The following is a 23,123-nucleotide window of genomic DNA, read 5'->3' on the forward strand; positions in this document are numbered from 1 at the left end:
CCCCACCACGCTGCAAAGCAAAGTGGGTGGGAGGGGACGGAGCCGGCAGCCCCCGGAGCAGCCGCTGACCTGTGACGGCGTCGGTGGAGACGGGGCCGAGGCGCTTGCGGCCGGAGATGCCGTAGAGGTTGAACTTGTATCGGCGGGAGGGGGCCAGGTTGGCGACGGTGACCGTGCGGGATCCCCCGTCCACGGGCAGCGCCTGGGGGTTGCCCTCCGCGTCCTTGTACTGAAGGAGGAAGGAGTCGAAGGTCCCCTCCTCCACGGTCCAGGAGAGCGGGATGGAGTCGTGGGTGACGTCGGAGGCCGAGAGCTCCCCCAGGCTGGGCTGGGGGGCGAGTTCCTCCTCCCGCGATGCCGCGGCTGGAACAGAGAGAGCGGGGTGAAGGGGGAAGCCAGGGTGGAGGGTGGCCCACTGGGACCTTGGGGGGCCTTGTTACTGCCAGCTAGAGGGGTTCAGCAGAGAGGATTGGTGTGGGGAGGGTGCAGGGTGCCCCAGAGACCAGCCCCAGGACAGTGACGGATCCTGCTGCTGGGAAGGAGAGCTGGGGAGAGACGGATGGACGGGGCATGTCTGCAAAGAGGATCCCACATTCCCATCTGGGTTCCTGAGGCCATCCCACCTCCATGGAGGGGTTGGCCCAGAGCAACCGGCAGAAACCTCAGTGAGCGATGAGCTGAGACGGAAGGAAGAACAAACGAGAGAGAAAGAGAAAGGGATGAACTAAAGCCTCCAACATCAGTGGAAAGATCCCCGCTGACACCCATGCATCCCCAGAAACATCCTTACCACCATCTGCATATGCTCCCCCATCCATCCATCCCCATCCAAATCCATCCACCTACCTATCCATCCATCCTCGTAGACATCCATCCATCTACCAATCTATCCATCCATCCCCACCAGTCTCCACAGAGAGCCGTCCAGCTCTCCATTCATTCATCCATTCATTCATCCGTGCACCTGTGACGAACTTGGGGATGTTTGTCGTGTTTTACATGAATAGCGTGTGCGTGCCTCAGTTTCCCTGTGTGCTGCATGTTTAACAAGGCGGTGGGAGGGGGTTGTTGTTGCCGAGGACCAGGTGTGACCTTGCCTGGCAGCCGGGACCACCAGACAATGGCCAGGAGATGGGGAACCCTAACAACTGGTGACCAAGACGCCCACCCCAGCTTGGCCATCAGCCGGTTCTGGCCAGTGGGAGGACAGTGGGCTGCGGAGAGACCCCGGTGACCTGACCAGCCGGTTCCAGCCAGAGGGAACAAAGGACGGAGGAGAGAGGGCCCCAGCGTCCAGTTTACCTGGGATGGAGGACAGAGGACAAAGGACAGGGGAGGAGCTGTTGGGGCCAGTGATATCAGCTGCCCAGCTGGGAAGCAGGGGGTCTCTGGGCTGGAGAGGGGGAGCAGGCAGAGCCCCCCTGGATGCAGGGGAGACTGGGATGCACTGGGCTGAGGGAGGCCAGGCCTGAGGCCGGAGAGTTTCCTGTGCTGGGTTCAGACGCTCAATAAACCCTCCTGTTTTACGCTGGCTGAGAGTTGCTCCGGTCTAGAGAACAGGGGGGCATCATCCCCTTTGGGGGGGGTGGAGGCCCGGGGGTCCAGAGCGAGGGGACTCCCTGAGGGGGCCCACAGCAGAGACAGGGGTGCTAAGGCTCAGAGAGGTGCGGTACCAGGACGTGGAGGGGCTGGACCCCGAAGAGAGGAGGGGCTGGACCCCGAAGGGCTGTCTCACTGAAGGGGGTTCCCTCCACGGACCACACAGGGCCAAGAGTGGGCACGACCTGGGAGTCCGTGACACCAGCCCATACACAGTGACGCATTCACTCCGTCAGCCCGACACACATCGATCCCTCTGTCCATCCATCCACACTCCTCCACCCACTGAATGGCCGGGAGGAGGGTTGTGGAGGTTGGAGTCTGCGAAGCCTCTTCCCAGGAAGGTCCCAAATGCCAGCTCTTGTCCTCACCGCGCTGCAAAGCAAAGGGGGCGGGAGGGGACGGGGTCAGCACACCCGGGAGCAGCCGCTGACCTGTGACGGCGTCGGTGGAGACGGGGCCGAGGCGCTTGTGGCCGGAGATGCCGTAGAGGTTGAACTTGTATCGGCGGGAGGGGGCCAGGTTGGAGACGGTGACCGTGCGGGATTCCCCGTCCACGGGCAGCGCCTGGGGTTTGCCCTCCGCGTCCTTGTACTGGAGGAGGAAAGAGTCGAAGGTCCCGGCTTGGACGGTCCAGGAGAGCAGGGCAGAGTCGTGGGTGACGTCGGAGGCCGAGAGCTCCCCCAGGCTGGGCTGGGGGGCGGGTTCCTCCTCCCGCGGTGCCGCGGCTGGAACAGAGAGAGGGGGGTGAAGCGCATGGCCAGCAGGAACACTTGCCGGGTCCTTGGGGGAGCTGGTTATTGCCAGCCAGAGGGGATCAGCAGAGAGAATTAGCAGGGGAGGGCGCAGGGAGCCCCAGGGACCGGCCTCAGGACACAGCGGATCCTGCTGCTAGGAAGGAGACCTGGGGACAGACAGACGCACGGGGCATGTCTCCAAAGAGAGTCCTGCATTCCAAGGTTCCCCGCGGCCATCCCGCCTCCGTGGAGGGGTCGGCCCAGAGCGACCGGCACAAAACTCAGTGAGAGCTTAGCTGAGATGGGAGGAGAGAGGGGGAAGGAAGAACAAATGACAGCAAGAGAGAAGGGGGTGAACCAAAGCCTCCGTCAATGGAAAGATCCTCACTGACACCCATCCAGCCCAACACAAACCTATACAGCCATCGATCACCATATCATACAGCCATCCAGCCACGCATCTATCATCATACTCACCGTGTCCCATTGCTCACAATGCCACCTGGCCACACATCTACCCATGAATCCCCCAAAATACCCATCCATCCCCACACACATCCACCCACCTTACCGTCTGTATGTCTACCCCCATATATGTCCATTCTCTATCCATTCATTACCATCGTCTCCATCCATCCATCCATCCATCCCCATACAAATCTATCCATTCAATTAACCTGCCCAAGACACATTGATCCAGTTGTCTGTCTATCCATCTATCCATCCATCCCCATCCACACTCCTCTCTCTACCCATTGAGTGGCCGGCAATCTGCTTATGGAGGCTGGAGGATTGGAAGTGTCTTCCTGGGAAGGTCCTGACCCAGTGGTCGGCGTTTCTGACACTGCAAAACAAAGCGGGGTGGGAAAGGGGCTGGTACCCCGGGTCCAGCTGCTGACCTGTGACGGCGTCGGTGGAGACGGGGCCGAGGCGCTTGCGGCCAGAGATGCCGTAGAGGTTGAACTTGTATCGGCGGGAGGGGGCCAGGTTGTTGATGGTGACCCTGCGGGATGCCCCGTCGTTGGGCAGCACCTGGGGTTTGCCCTCCGCGTCCTTGTACTGGAGGAGGAAAGAGTCAAAGGTCCCCTCCACGGTCCAGGAGAGCAGGGCGGAGTCATGGGTGATGTCGGAGGCCGAGAGCTCCCCCAGGCTGGGTTGGGGGGCAGGTTCCTCCTCCCGCGGCACCGCGGCTGGAAGAGAGGGAGGGGGGTGAAGGACGGCGGGCAGGGCAGCTCGCTAGGTCCTTGGTGGGGCCGGGTAATTCCTAGCCAAAGGGGATCTGTAGGGAGGATTGGTTGGGGGAGGGTGCAGGGAGCACCAGAGACCGACCCCAGGACACAGCCGGATCCTCCTTCTGGGAAGGAGAGCTGGGGACAGATGGATGGGGCATATCTGGAAAGAGGATCCCACATTCCTGGGCTCCCCACGGCCATCCCGCCTCCATGGAGCGGTCAGCCCAGAGCAACCAGCAGAAACCTCGGTGAGAGCTGAGCTGAGATGGGAGGAGAGAGGGGGAAGCAAGAACAAGTGAGAGAGAAAGAGAAGGGGGTGGATCAAAGCCACCAACACCAATGGAAACATTCTCACTGGCACCTATCCAGCCCCAGAAATGACCATACCATCTTCATACGCTCCCCCATCCATCCATCACCCATGGCTAGTCACATCCATCTATCCTGGCATCCATGACCTTACCCAGCATAGCCCTTGTAGCTGCCCCCTGCAGAAGGGTTACCCAGACACGCACACCTCTGCCGTGAATCTCCCAACACACCCATCCAATTCCGTAAACTCCATCCATCCCCATATGCATCCATTCATCTATCCATCCATTCCATCCCCACTCATCGATCCATCTCCATCCATCCATCTCCATATGCATCCATTCATCTCCTTATCCATCCCTCCCCATACGCATCCATTCATCTATCCAGCTGCTCCATCCCTATCCATCCACATCCATCCCCTCCATCCATTCATCTATCCATCAGCTCCATCCCCATCCAACCCCATCCACATCCATCCATCCATCCATCCCCATCCATCCATCTCCTTATCCATCCATCCATCCATCCATCTCCTTTTCCATCCATCCCCATCCATCCATTTCCTTATCCATCCATCCCCATCCCTTCATCTATCAATCCATGACCATCAATCCATCCATTCCCACCCTTACCAGTAGACATCATCCATCTGCTCAGCCATCCATCCATCCATCCATCCCTCCCTCCCTCCCCATACACATTCATCCATCCATCCATTCATGACCTTCCCCATCCATCCATCCCCACTGATCCCTATAAACAGCCATCCATGTATCTTCATTCATTCATTCATTCATTCATTCATTCATTCATTCATTCATTCATTCATTCATTAACCCCATAGTCATCTATCTATTAATTCAGTCTGCTTCATACACACTGATCTATCTGTCTGTCTGTCAATCCACCCATTCACCTCCATCCACACTCCTCCACCCACTGAATGGCCGGTAGGCGGGTTGTGGAGGTTGGAGTCTGGGACGTGTCTTCCCAGGAAGGTCCCGGCTGGCAGCCGCTGTCCCCACACACTGCAAAGCAAAGGGGGCAGGAGGGGAAGAGGCCGGCACCCCCAGAGCAGCCGCTGACCTGTGACGGCATCGGTGGAGATGGGGCCAAGGCGCTTGCGGCCGGAGATGCCGTAGAGGTTGAACTTGTATCGGCGGGAGGGGGCCAGGTTGGTGACGGTGACCGTGTGAGATCCCCCGTCCACGGGCAGCGCCTGGGGTTTGCCCTCCGCATCCTTGTACTGGAGGAGGAAGGAGTCGAAGGTCCCCTCCTCCATGGTCCAGGAGATCAGGGCGGAGTCGTGGGTGACGTCGGAGGCCGAGAGCTCCCCCAGGCTGGGCTGGGGGGCAGGTTCCTCTTCCTGTGGTGCTGTGGTGGGAACAGAGAGAGGGGGGTGAAGGGTGTGGCCAGGGTCAGGGGGCGGCTCACTGCATCCTTGGGAAGCCAGGTTATTCCCAGTGAGAGGGGATCTGCAGAGACAATTAGTGAGGGGAGGGTGCAGGGAGCCCTAGGGCCCCTCCCCGGGACAGTGACGGATCCTGCTGCTGGGAAGGAGAGCTGGGGACAGACGGACGGGGCATGTCTGCAAAGAGGATCCCACATTCCTGAGTTTCCCGCAGTCATCCCGCCTCCATGGAGGGGTCGGCCCAGGGCAACCGGCGCAAACTTCGGTGAGAGCTGAGTTGAGGCGGGAGGAGAGAAGGGGAAAGGAAGAACAAATGAGAAAGAAAGAGAAAAGGGTGAACCAAAGCCTCCAACATCAATGGAAAAATCCCCATTGACACCCATGCGGACCTAGATACTCCTCCATCCTTTCATCCCCATACATACCCATCTACCCAGCCAGCCATTCCCTTCCCATCCATCCGTTCCCATGAAGGCCCAAGGTCCATCCATCCATTCACACACATCCTTCTATGCAGCCATTCGTCCCGCCATCCTTTCAAACACACCCATCCATCTATCTATGAATCATTTCTTCCATTCCTGGAGACGCCCCTCTATCCATCCATCCGCACACACCCCACTCTCTATCTGCTGAAGGGTCGGCAGCCAGGGTCGTAGATGCCTGAGGCTCACAAGTGTCTTCCTTAGAAGGTCCTGGCCCAGTGGCCGGCGCTCCTGACCCTGGAAAGCAAAGGGGGCGGGAGGGGACGGAGCCGGCGCCCTTGGAGCAGCCGCTGACCTGTGACGGCGTCGGTGGAGACGGGGCCGAGGCGCTTGCGGCCGGAGATGCCGTAGAGGTTGAACTTGTATCGGCGGGAGGGGGCCAGGTTGGCGACGGTGACCGAGCGGGATCCCCCGTCCACGGGCAGCGCCTGGGGTTTGCCCTCCGCATCCTTGTACTGGAGGAGGAAGGAGTCAAAGGTCCCCTCCTCTACGGTCCAGGAGATCAGGGCGGAGTCGTGGGTGACGTCGGAGGCCGAGAGCTCCCCCAGGCTGGGCTGGAGGGCGGGTTCCTCCTCCCGTGGCCCCGCAGCTGGAACAAAGTTGGGTGCGGATTCGATGAACGATTCCTTGGGGACTCGCCGCAGAGGGGAAATAGGGGGCAGAAGCGTCAGGGAGAGCTGGGTGATGGGGTCGGGGGGCACCGGGACTGATGGGAACAGCCTGTGGATGCAAAGCATTGGGGAAGACCCCCATCCCGTCCCACCCAGACATCCTGCGGGCTGGTCCGAGGTGCTCTGGGCTGACACATCTCCTAGCGCGTGAACCCAAAGGGCCCCCAGCCCCCACGGTCAGAGAGCTCAGGCTGTTCAGCCCCTTGGAGAGACGACTGAGGGTTGCCTCAAATTGTGACCCCTCGGGGAGAAAAGCCGCGACAACCCCCCAGGCTCCGCCAGGCTCTGTAACCCAGCAGAGACGCGCAGAACATGACCCAGGGGCTGGACACAAACGCAGACGAACCCCACTCAGAAATTTGGCCCACGCTCCCCAGTGTGGGGAATTGCTCTTCCCTGGGAAGCCATGTCCTCTCCACCTCCGCACAGCTGCAGACCCAACCCGGCTGCCTCGCTAGGACACGCGTTAGCCAAGCCTCAGTGTCTGGGCTCAGTACGGAGGGAACTGGGGGACATTCTCTGGCCTGTGGTGTACAAGGGTCAGACGGGACAATCAGCCCGGTCCCTTCTGGCCTTATCCTCCAGTAACCCTGCCTGGAACCTGGCAGGTGCAGACCAGTTGCAGGAGGGAAGGGTGTGGCGGGGATGCCGGGACATCAGTCTGCAAGCACAGGGCTGGGACGTTTAGCCGTGAGCTGCCTGAATAAAGAGCCAGCTGAGGTTAGTAACCCTCCTGTGACACCCTGTACCCCATGTTCACACCTTTATACAGTTATGATATATTTTGTACAAAGGATGCCTTGTGAGGTATCATTTGAAAACTCATAATCTGCTGGACATCATTGTCCTGTTAAGCTGTGTATAACAGCACTGTGTGTAAAGCTATGTATGATTGTTATTGAAACATGTTGCAGTTCTGGGTAATGCCAACAAACCCATTTTTCAGAGCCAAAGACACACTGGCAACCCCAGACAGGCATCAACACAGTCAAGTGGGCTGTCGCTTACTTAATCGGACATTCTCCAGCAAGGGGAGAGGTGTAAAAAAGAAATTTACAATTCAAATGAAGGATAGTTTGGAGCTCACATAGGTAATGGAACTGCCGGCCCCCATGACCCAGAGAAGATCTTTCCAGCACAAAGGACGGGCATATAAGAAGGGAGGGAAATGTCCCTAGCCTCTCCACCTTACAGCTCTCTGCTCATCACATCAACGCACACCTGAAGAATACTGAACAAAGGGGACTGGTCCCAGTCTGAAAGGGAATCCTACCTGTGAACTGGCTGCGGCATCTGGTGTGGCGAGAAAACCAGTTACTTCAAATCCTATTGAGCTTGGCAAAGTTGAGGAATTAGCTTGCGTGTTTATTTCTTTATTTCTTTTGTAACCAGTTCTGACTTTTATGCCCTACCCTTTCTAATCACCTGAAATCTAGTTAAAAAACTTGTTTTATTGTCTTGTCTAAACCAGCGTGTTTGCCTGAAGTGTTTGGGAGACTCCCTGCCCAGGTCAATGGGGCTGGGGCAACGGCGGATGATGTCTGAGCTTGTACCGTCCCGTGGATTATAGAATGGCATGAGACGCACATTCTGGGGGCAAGGCTGGGATGGAGGGACACGCGGGTGTCACCCTGTATCTATTCACGGGTGGCTGGGCACAGCAGTCTTGCATTCAGCTGGGAGTGACTTTACACGCTAGTGGTTGTTCACAGCAAAGCAGTGTAAAAGGCAGCCCAGGCTGGTGGCTGAAGGGAATCCAGGGGTCCAGGCTGCACCCTGAGGAACGTCACACATGGTGATTACCCGGCATGCCACTCAGGGAGCACACACCTCGCCATATTCCCGGAAAGAAAGGGGGTGACCCAAAGCCACTAACACCAGTAGAAAGATCCCCACTGACACCTATCCATCCCCACACACTCCTCCATCCACCCCTCCCACCATCCCCCCATCCCCACACACACCCATCCGTCCATCCCTGGGGACACCTGTAGATCCTTCCCCGTACACATCCAACGCAAACCAACCCAACTCTGCATCCATCCTTCCCGTACATATTAACTGGCATCTCTATCCATCCACCCGACCCCCCATTCTTCCCCCCACGACCCCCTCTCTATCCGTCCAAACGCCCCCCCATTCTTCCCCCCACGACCCCCTCTCCATCCATGGATGGCTAATAACTGGGTCATGGAGGTGGAGTCTGGAAAGTATCTTCCTAGGAAGGTCCTGGCCCAGCGGACGGCGTCCCTGACACTGCAAAGCAAAGAGGGCAGGAGGGGAAGGAGCCGGCACCCCCGGGAGCAGCCGCTGACCTGTGACGGCGTCGGTGGAGACGGGGCCGAGGCGCTTGTGGCCGGAGATGCCGTAGAGGTTGAACTTGTATCGGCGGGAGGGGGCCAGGTTGGCGACGGTGACCGTGCGGGATCCCCCGTCCACGGGCAGCGCCTGGGGTTTGCCCTCCGCGTCCTTGTACTGGAGGAGGAAGGAGTCGAAGGTCCCCTCCTCCAGGGTCCAGGAGAGCGGGATGGAGTCGTGGGTGACGTCAGAGGCCGAGAGCTCCCCCAGGCTGGGCTGGGGGGCGGGTTCCTCCTCCCGCGGTGCCGCGGCTGGAACAGAGAGAGGGGGGTGAAGGGTGCGGCCAGGGTAGGGGGCAGCTCGCTGGGTCCTTGGGGTGCTGGGTTATTCCAAGCGAGATGGGACCTGAAGAGAGGATTAGCGGTGGGAGATTTCAGGGAGCCCCGCGACTGGCCCCAGGACACAGCTGGATCCCGCTTCCAGGAAGGAGAGCTGGGGACACACAGACAGACAGACAGATGTGGCATGTCTGCAAGGAGGATCCCACATTCCCAGGTTCCCCAAGGCCATCCCGCTTCCCGCGAGGGGTGGGCCCAGAGCGACTGGCACAAACCTCAGTGACAGCTGAGCTGAGATGGGAGGAGAGAGGGGGAAGGAAGAAGAAATGAGAGAGAAAGAGAAGGGGGTGAACCAAAACCACCAATGTCAATGGAAAGATCCCCAGTCACACCTATCCAGCCCCAGACACTCCTCCCTCCATGCATCCATCCTCATATACAACCATTCATCTATCTGTCCATCCGTGACCATCCCCTCCATCCCCATCTATACCCATAGACAGCCATTCATCTACCTATCCATCCATCCATTCATCCATCCAGCTATTCATCCATCCAGCCATCTACATTAATCCCCATAGACAGCCATCCAGCCCCCGACATGCCTCTATCCATCTCTCCACCCTCATACACACTAATTTATCTATTTATCCATCCATCACCTTCACCATCCAACACCATCTATACCCTTAGAAAACCATTGTTCCATCTACCTATCCATCCATCCCCATCCTCATCCATCCATCTCCATCCATCCCCATCCATCCATCCTCACCCATCCCCATACATAGTCATCCATCTATTCATTTATCCATGCATCCCATACACATCGATCCATAAATTCAGTCTGCTCCATGCACTTCGATCCATCTGTCTGTCTATCCACCCATCTATCCCCATCCAAACTCCTCCACCCATTGAATGGCCGGTAGACGAGTTGTGGAGGTTGGAGTCTGGGAAGCATCTTCTCAGGAAGGTCCCAAATGGCAGCTCTTGTCCCCACCATGCTGCAAAGCAAAGGGGGCAGGAGGGGATGGAGCCGGCACCCCCAGAGCAGCCGCTGACCTGTGACAGCATCGGTGGAGACGGGGCCGAGGCGCTTGCGGCCGGAGATGCCGTAGAGGTTGAACTTGTATCGGCGGGAGGGGGCCAGGTTGGTGATGGTGACCGTGTGAGATTCTCCATTCACGGGCAGCGCCTGGGGTTTGCCCTCCGCGTCCTTGTACTGGAGGAGGAAGGAGTCGAAGGTCCCAACTTGGACAGTCCAGGAGAGCAGGGCGGAGTCATGGGTGACGTCGGAGGCTGAGAGCTCCCCCAGGCTGGGCTGGGAGGCGGGTTCCTCCTCCCGCGGTGCCACGGCTGGAACAGAGAGAGGGGGGTGAAGGACGGCGGGCAGGGCAGCTCGCTAGGTCCTTGGTGGGGCCGGGTAATTCCTAGCCAAAGGGGATCTGTAGAGAGGATTAGCGGGGGGAGGGTGCAGGGAGCACCAGAGACCGGCCCCAGGACACAGCCGGATCCTCCTGTTGGGAAGGAGAGCTGGGGACAGACAGACAGACGGGGCATGTCTGCAAAGAGGATCCCACTTTCCCCGCAGCCATCACACCTCCGTGGAGGGGTTGGCCCAGAGTGACCAGCACAAACCATGGGCAGAGCTGAGCTCAGACGGGAGGAGAGGGGGGAAGGAAGAACAAATGAGGGAGAAAGAGAAGGGGGTGAACCAAAGCCACCAACATCAATGGAAAGATCCCGATTGATACCCATCCAGCCCCATACACACGCCTCCATCCCTCCAACTTCATACACACCCATTCATCTATCTGTCCATCCATGACCATCTCCTCCATCCCCATCTATGTCCCTAGACAGCCACCCATCTACACATCCATCCATTCACCATCTCCACCAATCCCCATAGACAGGCATCCAGCTCCAGACACTTCTCCATCCAGCCCTGCATCTTCATACACACCCATTCATCTATTTATCCATCCATACCATCCCCATCCAACACCATCCATACCCTTAGACAGCCCTCAATTGATCTATCTATCCATCCATCCATCCCCACCCACAGCCATCCACCTGTCTATTCACTCACTGATCCATGCACCCCACAGACATCGATCCATTCAGTCAAACTGCTCCAAACACATCGATCCAGGTGCCTGTCTGTCTATCCACCAAACCATATGCTTCCATCTGTTGAGTGGCCAGTCGATGGGACGTGGAGGTGGGAGTCTAGGACGTGTCTTCCCAGGAAGGTCCCTGCTGGCAGCTGTTGTCCCCACCACACTGCAAAGCAAAGGGGGCGGGAGGGGAAGGACCTGGTGCCCCGGGTCCAGCCGCTGACCTGTGACGGCGTCGGTGGAGATGGGGCCAAGGCGCTTGCGGCCGGAGATGCCGTAGAGGTTGAACTTGTATCTTCGGGAGGGGGCCAGGTTGGTGACCGTGACCGTGCGGGATCCCCCGTCCACGGGCAGTGCCTGGGGTTTGCCCTCCGTGTCCTTGTACTGGAGGAGGAAGGAGTCAAAGTCCCCGGCCTGGACGGTCCAGGAGAGCAGGATGGAGTCGTGGGTGACATCGGAGGCCGAGAGCTCCCCCAGGCTGGGCTGGGGGGCGGGTTCCTCCTCCCGCGGTGCCGCGGCTGGAACAGAGAGAGGGGGGTGAAGGATGTGGTTGGGGTGCAGGGTGGTTTGCCAGGTCCTTGGGGGCGGCGATATTCCTGGGCAGAGGGGATCTGGAGAGAGGATTAGCAGAGGGAGGGTGCAGGGAGCCCCAGGTATCGGCCCCAGGACACAGCCAGACCCTGCTGCTGCGAAGGAGAGCTGGGGACAGACAGACGGACGGGGCAAATCTGCAAAGAGGATCCCACATTTCCACATTCTCCGCGGCCATCCCGCCTCCATGGAGGGGTTGGCCCAGAGTGACCGGCACAAACCATGGGCAGAGCTGAGCTGAGACGGGAGGAGAGAGGGGGAAGGAAGAACAAACGAGAGAGAAAGAGAAGGGGGTGAACCAAAGCCTCCAGCATCAATGGGAAGATCCCCATTGATACCCATCCATCCCCAACCACTCCTCGAAACATCCCTCCATCCTCATACACACGCATTCATTTATTTATTTATTCATTCATCCCCGTCCCCATCCCATATCATCCATACCCTTAGACAGCCATCCATCTACCTATCTATTGTGATACGGGGGGGCCAGGAAGCAGTGGGGGAGTGGTCGAGGGGAGATATATAAGCCCTAGGCTAATTGAGGCCTGGTTCCCTGTAGACGAGGGAGGGTGGCTACAGATTAATTGGAGCACCTGAGGTCAATTAAACCCTGTCAAAAACCTAATAAAACCCCCTGCTTCAGGCAGTCAGAGGAGGAGGAGGAAGGAGAGAGGACTGGAGCTTGGAGGAGCGTTGAGAGATTTGGAAGACCTGAGAACTGAAGTAAGGGAGACCCTGCCCCAGCAGGACAGGGAGACTCCCTTCCCCCCAGCATCTAAGGGCCGAGGGTAACCCCACCTAAGGGGGATGAGGGTAAGAAACCCGCAAGGGCTGAGAGGGGCTGGGGCTGGGGCTTAGAGGGAGGAGCAAGTTTCCCTCCCCCATTTCCCTCCTCTACCGCCTTCCCGGCCTAGTAGCGGGGCCCTCAGCACCCAAGAGCAGGGGCAAGGGGTGACATCTTAGCCCCTCTCCAAGAAAAGCGCAGAACCCACCATATAAACATCGGCCTTCTTGCCACACTATCCATCCATCCATCCATCCATCCATCCCCATAGACAGCCATCCATCTATCCATACAATCATTGATCCAGTCACCCCATACATATTGATCCATTCGTTCAGTCTGCTCCATGGACATCAATCCGTCTGTCTATCCACTCAGCCATCCCCATCCAAAGTCCTCTATCTGTTGAACGGCTGGTAGACGGGTTGTGGAGGTTGGAGACTTGGAAGCATCTTCCCAGGAGGTCCTGGCTGGCAGCAAAGCAAAGGGGGCGGGTGGGGAAGGGGCCAGCACCCCCGGGAGCAGCTGCTGACCTGTGACGGCGTCGGTGGAGACGGGGCCGAGGCGCTTGCGGCCGGAGATGCCGTAGAGGTTGAACTTGTAACGGCGGGAGGGGGCCAGGTTGGCGACGGTGACCGTGCGGGATCCCCCGTCCACGGGCAGCGCCTGGGGGTTGCCCTCTGCGTCCTTGTACTGGAGGAGGAAGGAGTCGAAGGTCCCCTCCTCCACGGTCCAGGAGAGCGGGATGGAGTCGTGGGTGACGTCAGAGGCCGAGAGCTCCCCCAGGCTGGGCTGGGGGGCGGGTTCCTCCTCCCTCGGTGCTGCGGCTGGAACAGAGAGAGGGGGGTGAAGGGTGCAGCCGGGATATGTGGTGGCTCTCTGTGTCCTTGGGGGGCTGCTTTATTCCAAACGAGAGGGGACCAGTGGATAGGATTAGCGGACAGAGGGTGCAGGGAGCCCCAGGGACCAGCCCCAGGACACAGCTGGATCCTGCTTCCGGGAAGGAGAGCTGGGGACAGACAGACAGATGTGGCATGTCTGCAAGGAGGATCCCACATTCCCACCTGGGTTCCCGGGGCCATCCCGCCTCCATGGAGGGGTCGGCCCAGAGTGACCAGCACAAACCATGGTAAGAGCTGAGCTGAGAGGGGAGGAGAGAGAGGGAAGGAAGAACAAATGACAGAGAAAGAGAAGGGGGTGAACCAAAGCCACCACCATCAATGGAAAGATCCCCATTTACACCCATCCAGCCCCAGAAACGCCCATACCCGTCTAGCCCCAACCACTTCTCCAAACATCCCTCCGTCCTCATACACACCCATTCATCTATCTGTCCAGCCGTGACCATCCCCTTTATCCCCATCCATGCCCCCAGACAGCCACCCGTCTACACATCCATCCATTCATCCACCTACCCATCCATCCATTCATCTCTATCCATCCCCACCAATCCCCATAGACATCCATTCATCCATCTATCCATCCATGACCATCCCCTCCATCCGTCCATTCATCCCTCCATCTCCCCATAGACAGCCATCCATCTATCTATTCACTCATTGATCCATGCACCCCAAGCACATGGCTCCAGTCAGTCAGTCTGCTCCATGCACATCAATCCAGCTGTCTAGCCACCCCTCCATTCCCATCCAAACTCCTCCACCCATTGAATGGCTGGTAGGTGGATTGTGGAGGTTGGAGTCTGGGACGTGTTTTCCCAGGAAGATCCCGGCTGGCAGCAAAGCAAAGGGGGCGGGTGGGGAAGGGACCAGCACCCCCGGGTCCAGCCGCTGACCTGTGACGGCGTCGGTGGAGACGGGGCCGAGGCGCTTGCGGCCGGAGATGCCGTAGAGGTTGAACTTGTATCGGCGGGAGGGGGCCAGGTTGGTGACGGTGACCGTGCGGGATCCCCCATCCACGGGCAGCGCCTGAGGTTTGCCCTTCGCGTCCTTGTACTGAAGGAGGAAGGAGTCGAAGTCCCCAGCCTGGACGGTCCAGGAGAGCAGGGCGGAGTCATGGGTGACATCGGAGGCCGAGAGCTCCCCCAGGCTGGGCTGGGGGGCGGGTTCCTCAACCCGCGGCGCCGCGGCTGGAACAGAGAGAGGGGGGTGAAGGGCGCGGCTGGGGTAGAGGGAGGCTCACTGAGTCCTTGGGGGCCAGGTAATTCCTAGGCAGAGGGGATCAGCAGAGAGGATTAGCGGAGGGAGGGGGCAGGGAGCCCCACAGACCAGCCCCAGGACACAGTCGGATCCTGCTGCTGGGAAGGAGAGCTGGAGACAGACAGACGGACGGGGGATGTCTGCAAAGAGGATCCCACATTCCTGGGTTCCCCGCAGCCATCCCGCCTCCATGGAGGGGTCGGCCCAGAGTGACCGGCACAAACCACGAGCAGAGCTGAGCTGAGATGGGAGGAGAGAGGGGGAAGGAAGAACAAGTGAGTGAGAGAGAGAAGGGGGTGAACCAAAGCCTCCAATGTCAATGGAAAGATCCCCATTGACACCCATCCAGCCGTATACACACGCCTCAATCCCCATCCTTTTTCATTCATATCCATCCATCTCCATAAATACCCAGTGTCTACCCATCCCTTTCCACATGTCCTCCTACCAGCTATTCATCCCCCGCACACCCATCCTTCCATCTTGTCAAACACATCCATCCTTCGACCCATCCATCATTCCCTCCGTTCTCTGATACAGCCCTCCATGCATCCACACCCCCCTCCATCCATCCATCCATCCATCCCCCAATACAGCCGTCCATCCATCCACACCCCCATCCATCCACACACCCCCTCCATCCATCTATCATTCTGTCAATTCTCTGATACCCCCCCTCCATCCATCCATCCATCCCCCAATATAGCTGTCCATCCATCCCCCAATACAACCCTCCAACCATCCATCCACCCCCTCTATCCATCTATCCACACACCCCCTCTATCCATCCATCCATCCATCCACCCCCCACACTCTCATCTGTTGAATGATCAGTAGCCTAGTCTTGGACATCTGAGGCTTAGAAGTGTCTTCCTGAGATGGCCCTGGAGCACTGGCTAATGTCCCCACCGCACTGCAAAGCAAAGCGGGATACAAGGAGAAGGAGCCGGCACCCCGGGAGCAGCCGCTGACCTGTGACGGCGTCGGTGGAGACGGGGCCAAGGCGCTTGCGATCGGAGATACCGTAGAGGTTGAACTTGTATCGGCAGGAGGGGGCCAGGTTGGTGACCGTGACCGTGCGGGATCCCCCGTCCACGGGCAGCGCCTGGGGGTTGCCCTCCACGTCCTTGTACTGGAGGACGAAGGAGTCGAAGGTCCCGGCCTGGACGGTCCAGGAGAGCAGGGCGGAGTCGTGGGTGACGTTGGAGGCCGAGAGCTCCCCCAGGCTGGGCTGGGGGGCGGGTTCCTCCTCTTGCGGTGCCGCGGCTGGAACAGAGAGAGGGGGGTGAAGGGGGCAGATCACTGTCTGGGATAAAAGGCAACAATTGGAGGGAAGAGAAAGCAGAAGAGTGGAGAAAAAAAATAGACTCAAAACCGACCAAAAGAAAAAATGAATGAGGAAGGAGGGGAAACGTTCGAGGAAACGGAAGAGAGAAAAGGGGGGAAGCAGCAAAGGAAGAAAGAGGAAGAAAAGTAGAGGGAAGAATCCAAGGGAAGTGGGGAGACAGCGTGAGAGAGATCGGGAAGGGGAGAATGAAAGCATGAAAGGGAGGAAACAGAAGAATGATGGGGAAGGAACGTTGACTAAACAGCGTAGAGGAAGGAAAGGAGAGAACTGGATGGCGCAGACGGACAGAGAGTGAAAGTGGAGGAGAAAGAGAAATGAGGAGTAGATCGATCACGGAAAGGGGAGAGAAGGGGAGGATCCCTGGACTCACAGATGACAGACAAAGAGAGAAAGAAGGGGGAGGCAGAAAGAAAGGCACAGACCAGCCGGAGGGTAGAAGCAGGAGAGTGAAGGAGATAAAAGAAGGGCATTGGATGGACAGAAGGAGGAAGAAAGAGCCGGTTGCCTGGCATTGGGAGAAGCTGAAGGCAGAAAGAGAGAGAAGGTGGAAGGAGGCAGAGAACTAGGCACAGGAGATAGACGGAGCGTGGGAGGAGGAGGAGGACGCAGCCCCAGGACCCTGGGGATGGGCTGGCGGCCGGGTGGCTCTCAGCACAGACAGACACATGGTGTACGCCCGTGCTGTGAGCAAGGACACGGGCACAAGCGGCTCCGGAGAGAGACGTGACGCTCGAGGAGCCAGAGAGGCCGAGGAGACCCAGGCACCTGGGCTCAGCCGCTGACCTGTGACGGCGTCGGTGGAGACGGGGCCGAGGCGCTTGCGGCCGGAGATGCCGTAGAGGTTGAACTTGTATCTGCGGGAGGGGGCCAGGTCATGGAGATGGAGGGAGCGCAGGGCACCGTCCACGGGCAGCGCCCGGGGGTTGCCCTCTGCGTCCCGGTACTGGAGGATGAAGGAGTCGAAGGTCCCCACCTCCACGGTCCAGAAAAGGTCAAGAGAGTTGTGGGCTGCGTTGGCCACCGAGAGCTCCCCCAGGCGGAGCTGCGTCCCGACTCCCTCCTCCCGCGGTGCCATGGCTGGAAGAGAGATTGGGGGGTGAGGGGCATGGCCACTCGCTGAGTCCAAGCGGGGACAATGAACCAGAGAGAGCAGGGGCAGGGCGTGCTGGGGCTCATGCCCCGTTACCCAGGGACTCTGCAGGGGGTGAAAAGTTAAGCGGGGAGGTCGAAAGGGAGCAAAAAGGAGAGATGGGACCTCGAGAGGGGGCCTGGGTGACCCTGAGTGTATCCTGAATGGGAGAGATGGATGGATGGATGGATGCTGGGGTTGGATGGAGGTGTGGCTACAAGTTAGCGATAGATGGATGCTGGGGATGGACGGATGGATGGATGCAGGTGAGGGTACAAGTTGGAGATGGATGGATGGATGCTGGGGATGGATGGAGGTGTGGGTACATGTTGGGGATGGATAGATGGATGGATGCTGGGGATGGATGGATGGAGGTGTGGCCACATGCTGGAGATGGACGGAGGAGTACACAGTCATGTGTAGGCCCCATAAAGAGGTCCATAGACAGTCCAAGGAAGGGGGACTGGGGCAGACTCAGACAAGCGGGACAGAGGAACATGGGCTGGAAGCAGCATCTTGATCCCCCAAGCTCCTGTGCAATGGAGAGAGACCACGAAGAGAAGATGGAAGAGAAGAACGTCTTCGCGATGGCCAGCACCGTTACTGTGCTGCAGGGCAAAGCGGGGTACGAGGGGAAGGGGCTCGGCACCCCCGGGGGCAGCCGCTGACCTGTGACGGCGTCGGTGGAGACGGGGCCGAGGCGCTTATGGCTGGAGATGCCGTAGAGGTTGAACTTGTATCGGCGGGAGGGGGCCAGGTTGGCGACGGTGACCGTGCGGGATCCCCCGTCCACGGGCAGCGCCTGGGGTTTACCCTCCGCGTCCTTGTACTGGAGGAGGAAGGAGTCGAAGTCCCCGGCCTGGACGGTCCAGGAGAGCAGGGCGGAGTCGTGGGTGACGTCGGAGGCCGAGAGCTCCCCCAGGCTGGGCTGGGGGGCGGGTTCTTCCTCCCGCGGCGCTGCAGCTGGAACAGAGAGAGGGGGGTGAAGAGCGCAGCCGGGGTGGGCAGGGCTCACCGGATCCTTCAGGGTCTGGGTTATTCCTAGGCCAGAGGGGATCTGCAGAGAGAATTAGCAGGGGGAGGGTGCAGGGATACTAAGGGACCAGTCCCAGGACACGGATGGATCCTGCTTCTGGGAAGTAGAATTGCAGACAGGCGGATGGTGAAAGTCTATAAAGAGGATCCCACATTCCCGAGTTCACCGCGGCGATCCCACCCCATGGAGGGGTCGGCCCAGAGCGACCGGCACAAACCTCGGTGAGAGCTGAGCTCAGACGGGAGGAGAGAGGGGGAAGGAAGAACAAATGAGAGAGAAAGAGAAGGGGGTGAACCAAACCCACCAACATCACTGTAAAGATCCCCATTGACACCCATCCACCCCCAGAAACTCCTCCATCCCCATACACATCCATCCATCACCATACCATCCGTCCGTCTACCCGTCCATCCATGCATTCATCACCACAACCATCCGGGCCTTGTTTCTGACAACGGCAGCTGGCCACAGAGTCACACGCATACAACTACCGGTGAATCCCCCAAAACACCCATCCTTCCCCACACACATCCCCATACACCTCCGCCCACCCTTCCCCCGTCCCTCCATCCGTCCCCATACACCTCCGCCCACCCTTCCCCCGTCCCTCCATCCGTCCCCATACACCTCCGCCCACCCTTCCCCGTCCCTCCATCCGTCCCCATACACCTCCGCCCACCCTTCCCCCGTCCCTCCATCCGTCCCCATACACCTCCGCCCACCCTTCCCCGTCCCTCCATCCGTCCCCATACACCTCCGCCCACCCTTCCCCGTCCCTCCATCCGTCCCCATACACCTCCGCCCACCCTTCCCCGTCCCTCCATCCGTCCCCATACACCTCCGCCCACCCTTCCCTCGTCCCTCCATCCGTCCCCGTACACCTCCGCTCCCCCGTCCCTCCATCCGTCCCCATACACCTCCGCCCACCCTTCCCCCGTCCCTCCATCCGTCCCCATACACCTCCGCCCACCCTTCCCCCAGTCCCCATACACCTCCGCCCACCCTTCCCCCGTCCCTCCATCCGTCCCCATACACCTCCGCCCACCCTTCCCCCGTCCCTCCATCCGTCTCCATACACCTCCGCCCACCCTTCCCCGTCCCTCCATCCGTCCCCATACACCTCCGCCCACCCTTCCCCCGTCCCTCCATCCGTCCCCATACACCTCCGCCCACCCTTCCCCCGTCCCTCCATCCGTCCCCATACACCTCCGCCCACCCTTCCCCGTCCCTCCATCCGTCCCCATACACCTCCGCCCACCCTTCCCCGTCCCTCCATCCGTCCCCATACACCTCCGCCCACCCTTCCCCCGTCCCTCCATCCGTCCCCATACACCTCCGCCCACCCTTCCCCGTCCCTCCATCCGTCCCCATACACCTCCGCCCACCCTTCCCCCGTCCCTCCATCCGTCCCCATACACCTCCGCCCACCCTTCCCCGTCCCTCCATCCGTCCCCATACACCTCCGCCCACCCTTCCCCCGTCCCTCCATCCGTCCCCATACACCTCCGCCCACCCTTCCCCGTCCCTCCATCCGTCCCCATACACCTCCGCCCACCCTTCCCCCGTCCCTCCATCCGTCCCCATACACCTCCGCTCCCCCGTCCCTCCATCCGTCCCCATACACCTCCGCCCACCCTTCCCCCGTCCCTCCATCCGTCCCCATACACCTCCGCCCACCCTTCCCCCAGTCCCCATACACCTCCGCCCACCCTTCCCCCGTCCCTCCATCCGTCCCCATACACCTCCGCCCACCCTTCCCCCGTCCCTCCATCCGTCCCCATACACCTCCGCTCCCCCGTCCCTCCATCCGTCCCCATACACCTCCGCCCACCCTTCCCTCGTCCCTCCATCCGTCCCCGTACACCTCCGCTCCCCCGTCCCTCCATCCGTCCCCATACACCTCCGCCCACCCTTCCCCCGTCCCTCCATCCGTCCCCATACACCTCCGCCCACCCTTCCCCGTCCCTCCATCCGTCCCCATACACCTCCGCCCACCCTTCCCCCGTCCCTCCATCCGTCCCCATACACCTCCGCCCACCCTTCCCCGTCCCTCCATCCGTCCCCATACACCTCCGCCCACCCTTCCCCCGTCCCTCCATCCGTCCCCATACACCTCCGCCCACCCTTCCCCCGTCCCTCCATCCGTCCCCATACACCTCCGCCCACCCTTCCCCGTCCCTCCATCCGTCCCCATACACCTCCGCCCACCCTTCCCCCGTCCCTCCATCCGTCCCCATACACCTCCGCCCACCCTTCCCCGTCCCTCCATCCGTCCCCATACACCTCCGCCCACCCTTCCCCCGTCCCTCCATCCGTCCCCATACACCTCCGCCCACCCTTCCCCGTCCCTCCATCCGTCCCCATACACCTCCGCCCACCCTTCCCCCGTCCCTCCATCCGTCCCCATACACCTCCGCTCCCCCGTCCCTCCATCCGTCCCCATACACCTCCGCCCACCCTTCCCCCGTCCCTCCATCCGTCCCCATACACCTCCGCCCACCCTTCCCCCAGTCCCCATACACCTCCGCCCACCCTTCCCCCGTCCCTCCATCCGTCCCCATACACCTCCGCCCACCCTTCCCCCAGTCCCCATACACCTCCGCCCACCCTTCCCCCGTCCCTCCATCCGTCCCCATACACCTCCGCTCCCCCGTCCCTCCATCCGTCCCCATACACCTCCGCCCACCCTTCCCTCGTCCCTCCATCCGTCCCCGTACACCTCCGCTCCCCCGTCCCTCCATCCGTCCCCATACACCTCCGCCCACCCTTCCCCCGTCCCTCCATCCGTCCCCATACACCTCCGCCCACCCTTCCCCCAGTCCCCATACACCTCCGCCCACCCTTCCCCCGTCCCTCCATCCGTCCCCATACACCTCCGCCCACCCTTCCCCCGTCCCTCCATCCGTCCCCATACACCTCCGCCCACCCTTCCCCCGTCCCTCCATCCGTCCCCATACACCTCCGCCCACCCTTCCCCCAGTCCCCATACACCTCCGCCCACCCTTCCCCGTCCCTCCATCCGTCCCCATACACCTCCGCCCACCCTTCCCCCAGTCCCCATACACCTCCGCCCACCCTTCCCCCGTCCCTCCATCCGTCCCCATACACCTCCGCCCACCCTTCCCCCAGTCCCCATACACCTCCGCCCACCCTTCCCCCGTCCCTCCATCCGTCCCCATACACCTCCGCCCACCCTTCCCCCGTCCCTCCATCCGTCCCCATACACCTCCGCCCACCCTTCCCCGTCCCTCCATCCGTCCCCATACACCTCCGCCCACCCTTCCCCGTCCCTCCATCCGTCCCCATACACCTCCGCCCACCCTTCCCCGTCCCTCCATCCGTCCCCATACACCTCCGCCCACCCTTCCCCGTCCCTCCATCCGTCCCCATACACCTCCGCCCACCCTTCCCCGTCCCTCCATCCGTCCCCATACACCTCCGCCCACCCTTCCCCGTCCCTCCATCCGTCCCCATACACCTCCGCCCACCCTTCCCCCGTCCCTCCATCCGTCCCCATACACCTCCGCCCACCCTTCCCCGTCCCTCCATCCGTCCCCATACACCTCCGCCCACCCTTCCCCCGTCCCTCCATCCGTCCCCATACACCTCCGCCCACCCTTCCCCGTCCCTCCATCCGTCCCCATACACCTCCGCCCACCCTTCCCCGTCCCTCCATCCGTCCCCATACACCTCCGCCCACCCTTCCCCGTCCCTCCATCCGTCCCCATACACCTCCGCCCACCCTTCCCCGTCCCTCCATCCGTCCCCATACACCTCCGCCCACCCTTCCCCCGTCCCTCCATCCGTCCCCATACACCTCCGCCCACCCTTCCCCGTCCCTCCATCCGTCCCCATACACCTCCGCCCACCCTTCCCCGTCCCTCCATCCGTCCCCATACACCTCCGCCCACCCTTCCCCGTCCCTCCATCCGTCCCCATACACCTCCGCCCACCCTTCCCCCGTCCCTCCATCCGTCCCCATACACCTCCGCCCACCCTTCCCCGTCCCTCCATCCGTCCCCATACACCTCCGCCCACCCTTCCCCCGTCCCTCCATCCGTCCCCATACACCTCCGCCCACCCTTCCCCGTCCCTCCATCCGTCCCCATACACCTCCGCCCACCCTTCCCCCGTCCCTCCATCCGTCCCCATACACCTCCGCCCACCCTTCCCCGTCCCTCCATCCGTCCCCATACACCTCCGCCCACCCTTCCCCCGTCCCTCCATCCGTCCCCATACACCTCCGCTCCCCCGTCCCTCCATCCGTCCCCATACACCTCCGCCCACCCTTCCCCTGTCCCTCCATCCGTCCCCATACACCTCCGCCCACCCTTCCCCCAGTCCCCATACACCTCCGCCCACCCTTCCCCCGTCCCTCCATCCGTCCCCATACACCTCCGCTCCCCCGTCCCTCCATCCGTCCCCATACACCTCCGCCCACCCTTCCCCGTCCCTCCATCCGTCCCCATACACCTCCGCCCACCCTTCCCCGTCCCTCCATCCGTCCCCATACACCTCCGCCCACCCTTCCCCGTCCCTCCATCCGTCCCCATACACCTCCGCCCACCCTTCCCTCGTCCCTCCATCCGTCCCCGTACACCTCCGCTCCCCCGTCCCTCCATCCGTCCCCATACACCTCCGCCCACCCTTCCCCCGTCCCTCCATCCGTCCCCATACACCTCCGCCCACCCTTCCCCGTCCCTCCATCCGTCCCCATACACCTCCGCCCACCCTTCCCCCGTCCCTCCATCCGTCCCCATACACCTCCGCCCACCCTTCCCCGTCCCTCCATCCGTCCCCATACACCTCCGCCCACCCTTCCCCCAGTCCCCATACACCTCCGCCCACCCTTCCCCGTCCC

General features: G+C 60.8%; 1 protein-coding gene across 1 annotated transcript in view; it reads right to left on the bottom strand.

The window, feature by feature from the left end:
- TNXB (tenascin XB) overlaps window positions 1–23,123 on the bottom strand; it is an 89,975-nt gene that overhangs the window by 12,710 nt on the left and 54,142 nt on the right. The window contains 13 exon segments of the mRNA XM_078848394.1: window positions 70–363; window positions 2,034–2,327; window positions 3,236–3,526; window positions 4,970–5,257; window positions 6,075–6,485; window positions 8,766–9,059; window positions 10,152–10,445; window positions 11,437–11,730; window positions 13,124–13,417; window positions 14,386–14,679; window positions 15,722–16,015; window positions 16,881–17,174; window positions 17,896–18,189. Of these exon segments, the coding sequence (XP_078704520.1) occupies window positions 70–363; window positions 2,034–2,327; window positions 3,236–3,526; window positions 4,970–5,257; window positions 6,075–6,485; window positions 8,766–9,059; window positions 10,152–10,445; window positions 11,437–11,730; window positions 13,124–13,417; window positions 14,386–14,679; window positions 15,722–16,015; window positions 16,881–17,174; window positions 17,896–18,189 (3,930 nt within the window).

Source organism: Lepidochelys kempii, chromosome 14 (genome assembly GCF_965140285.1).
Source record: "Lepidochelys kempii isolate rLepKem1 chromosome 14, rLepKem1.hap1, whole genome shotgun sequence".
NCBI classification, from domain to species: domain Eukaryota; kingdom Metazoa; phylum Chordata; order Testudines; family Cheloniidae; genus Lepidochelys; species Lepidochelys kempii.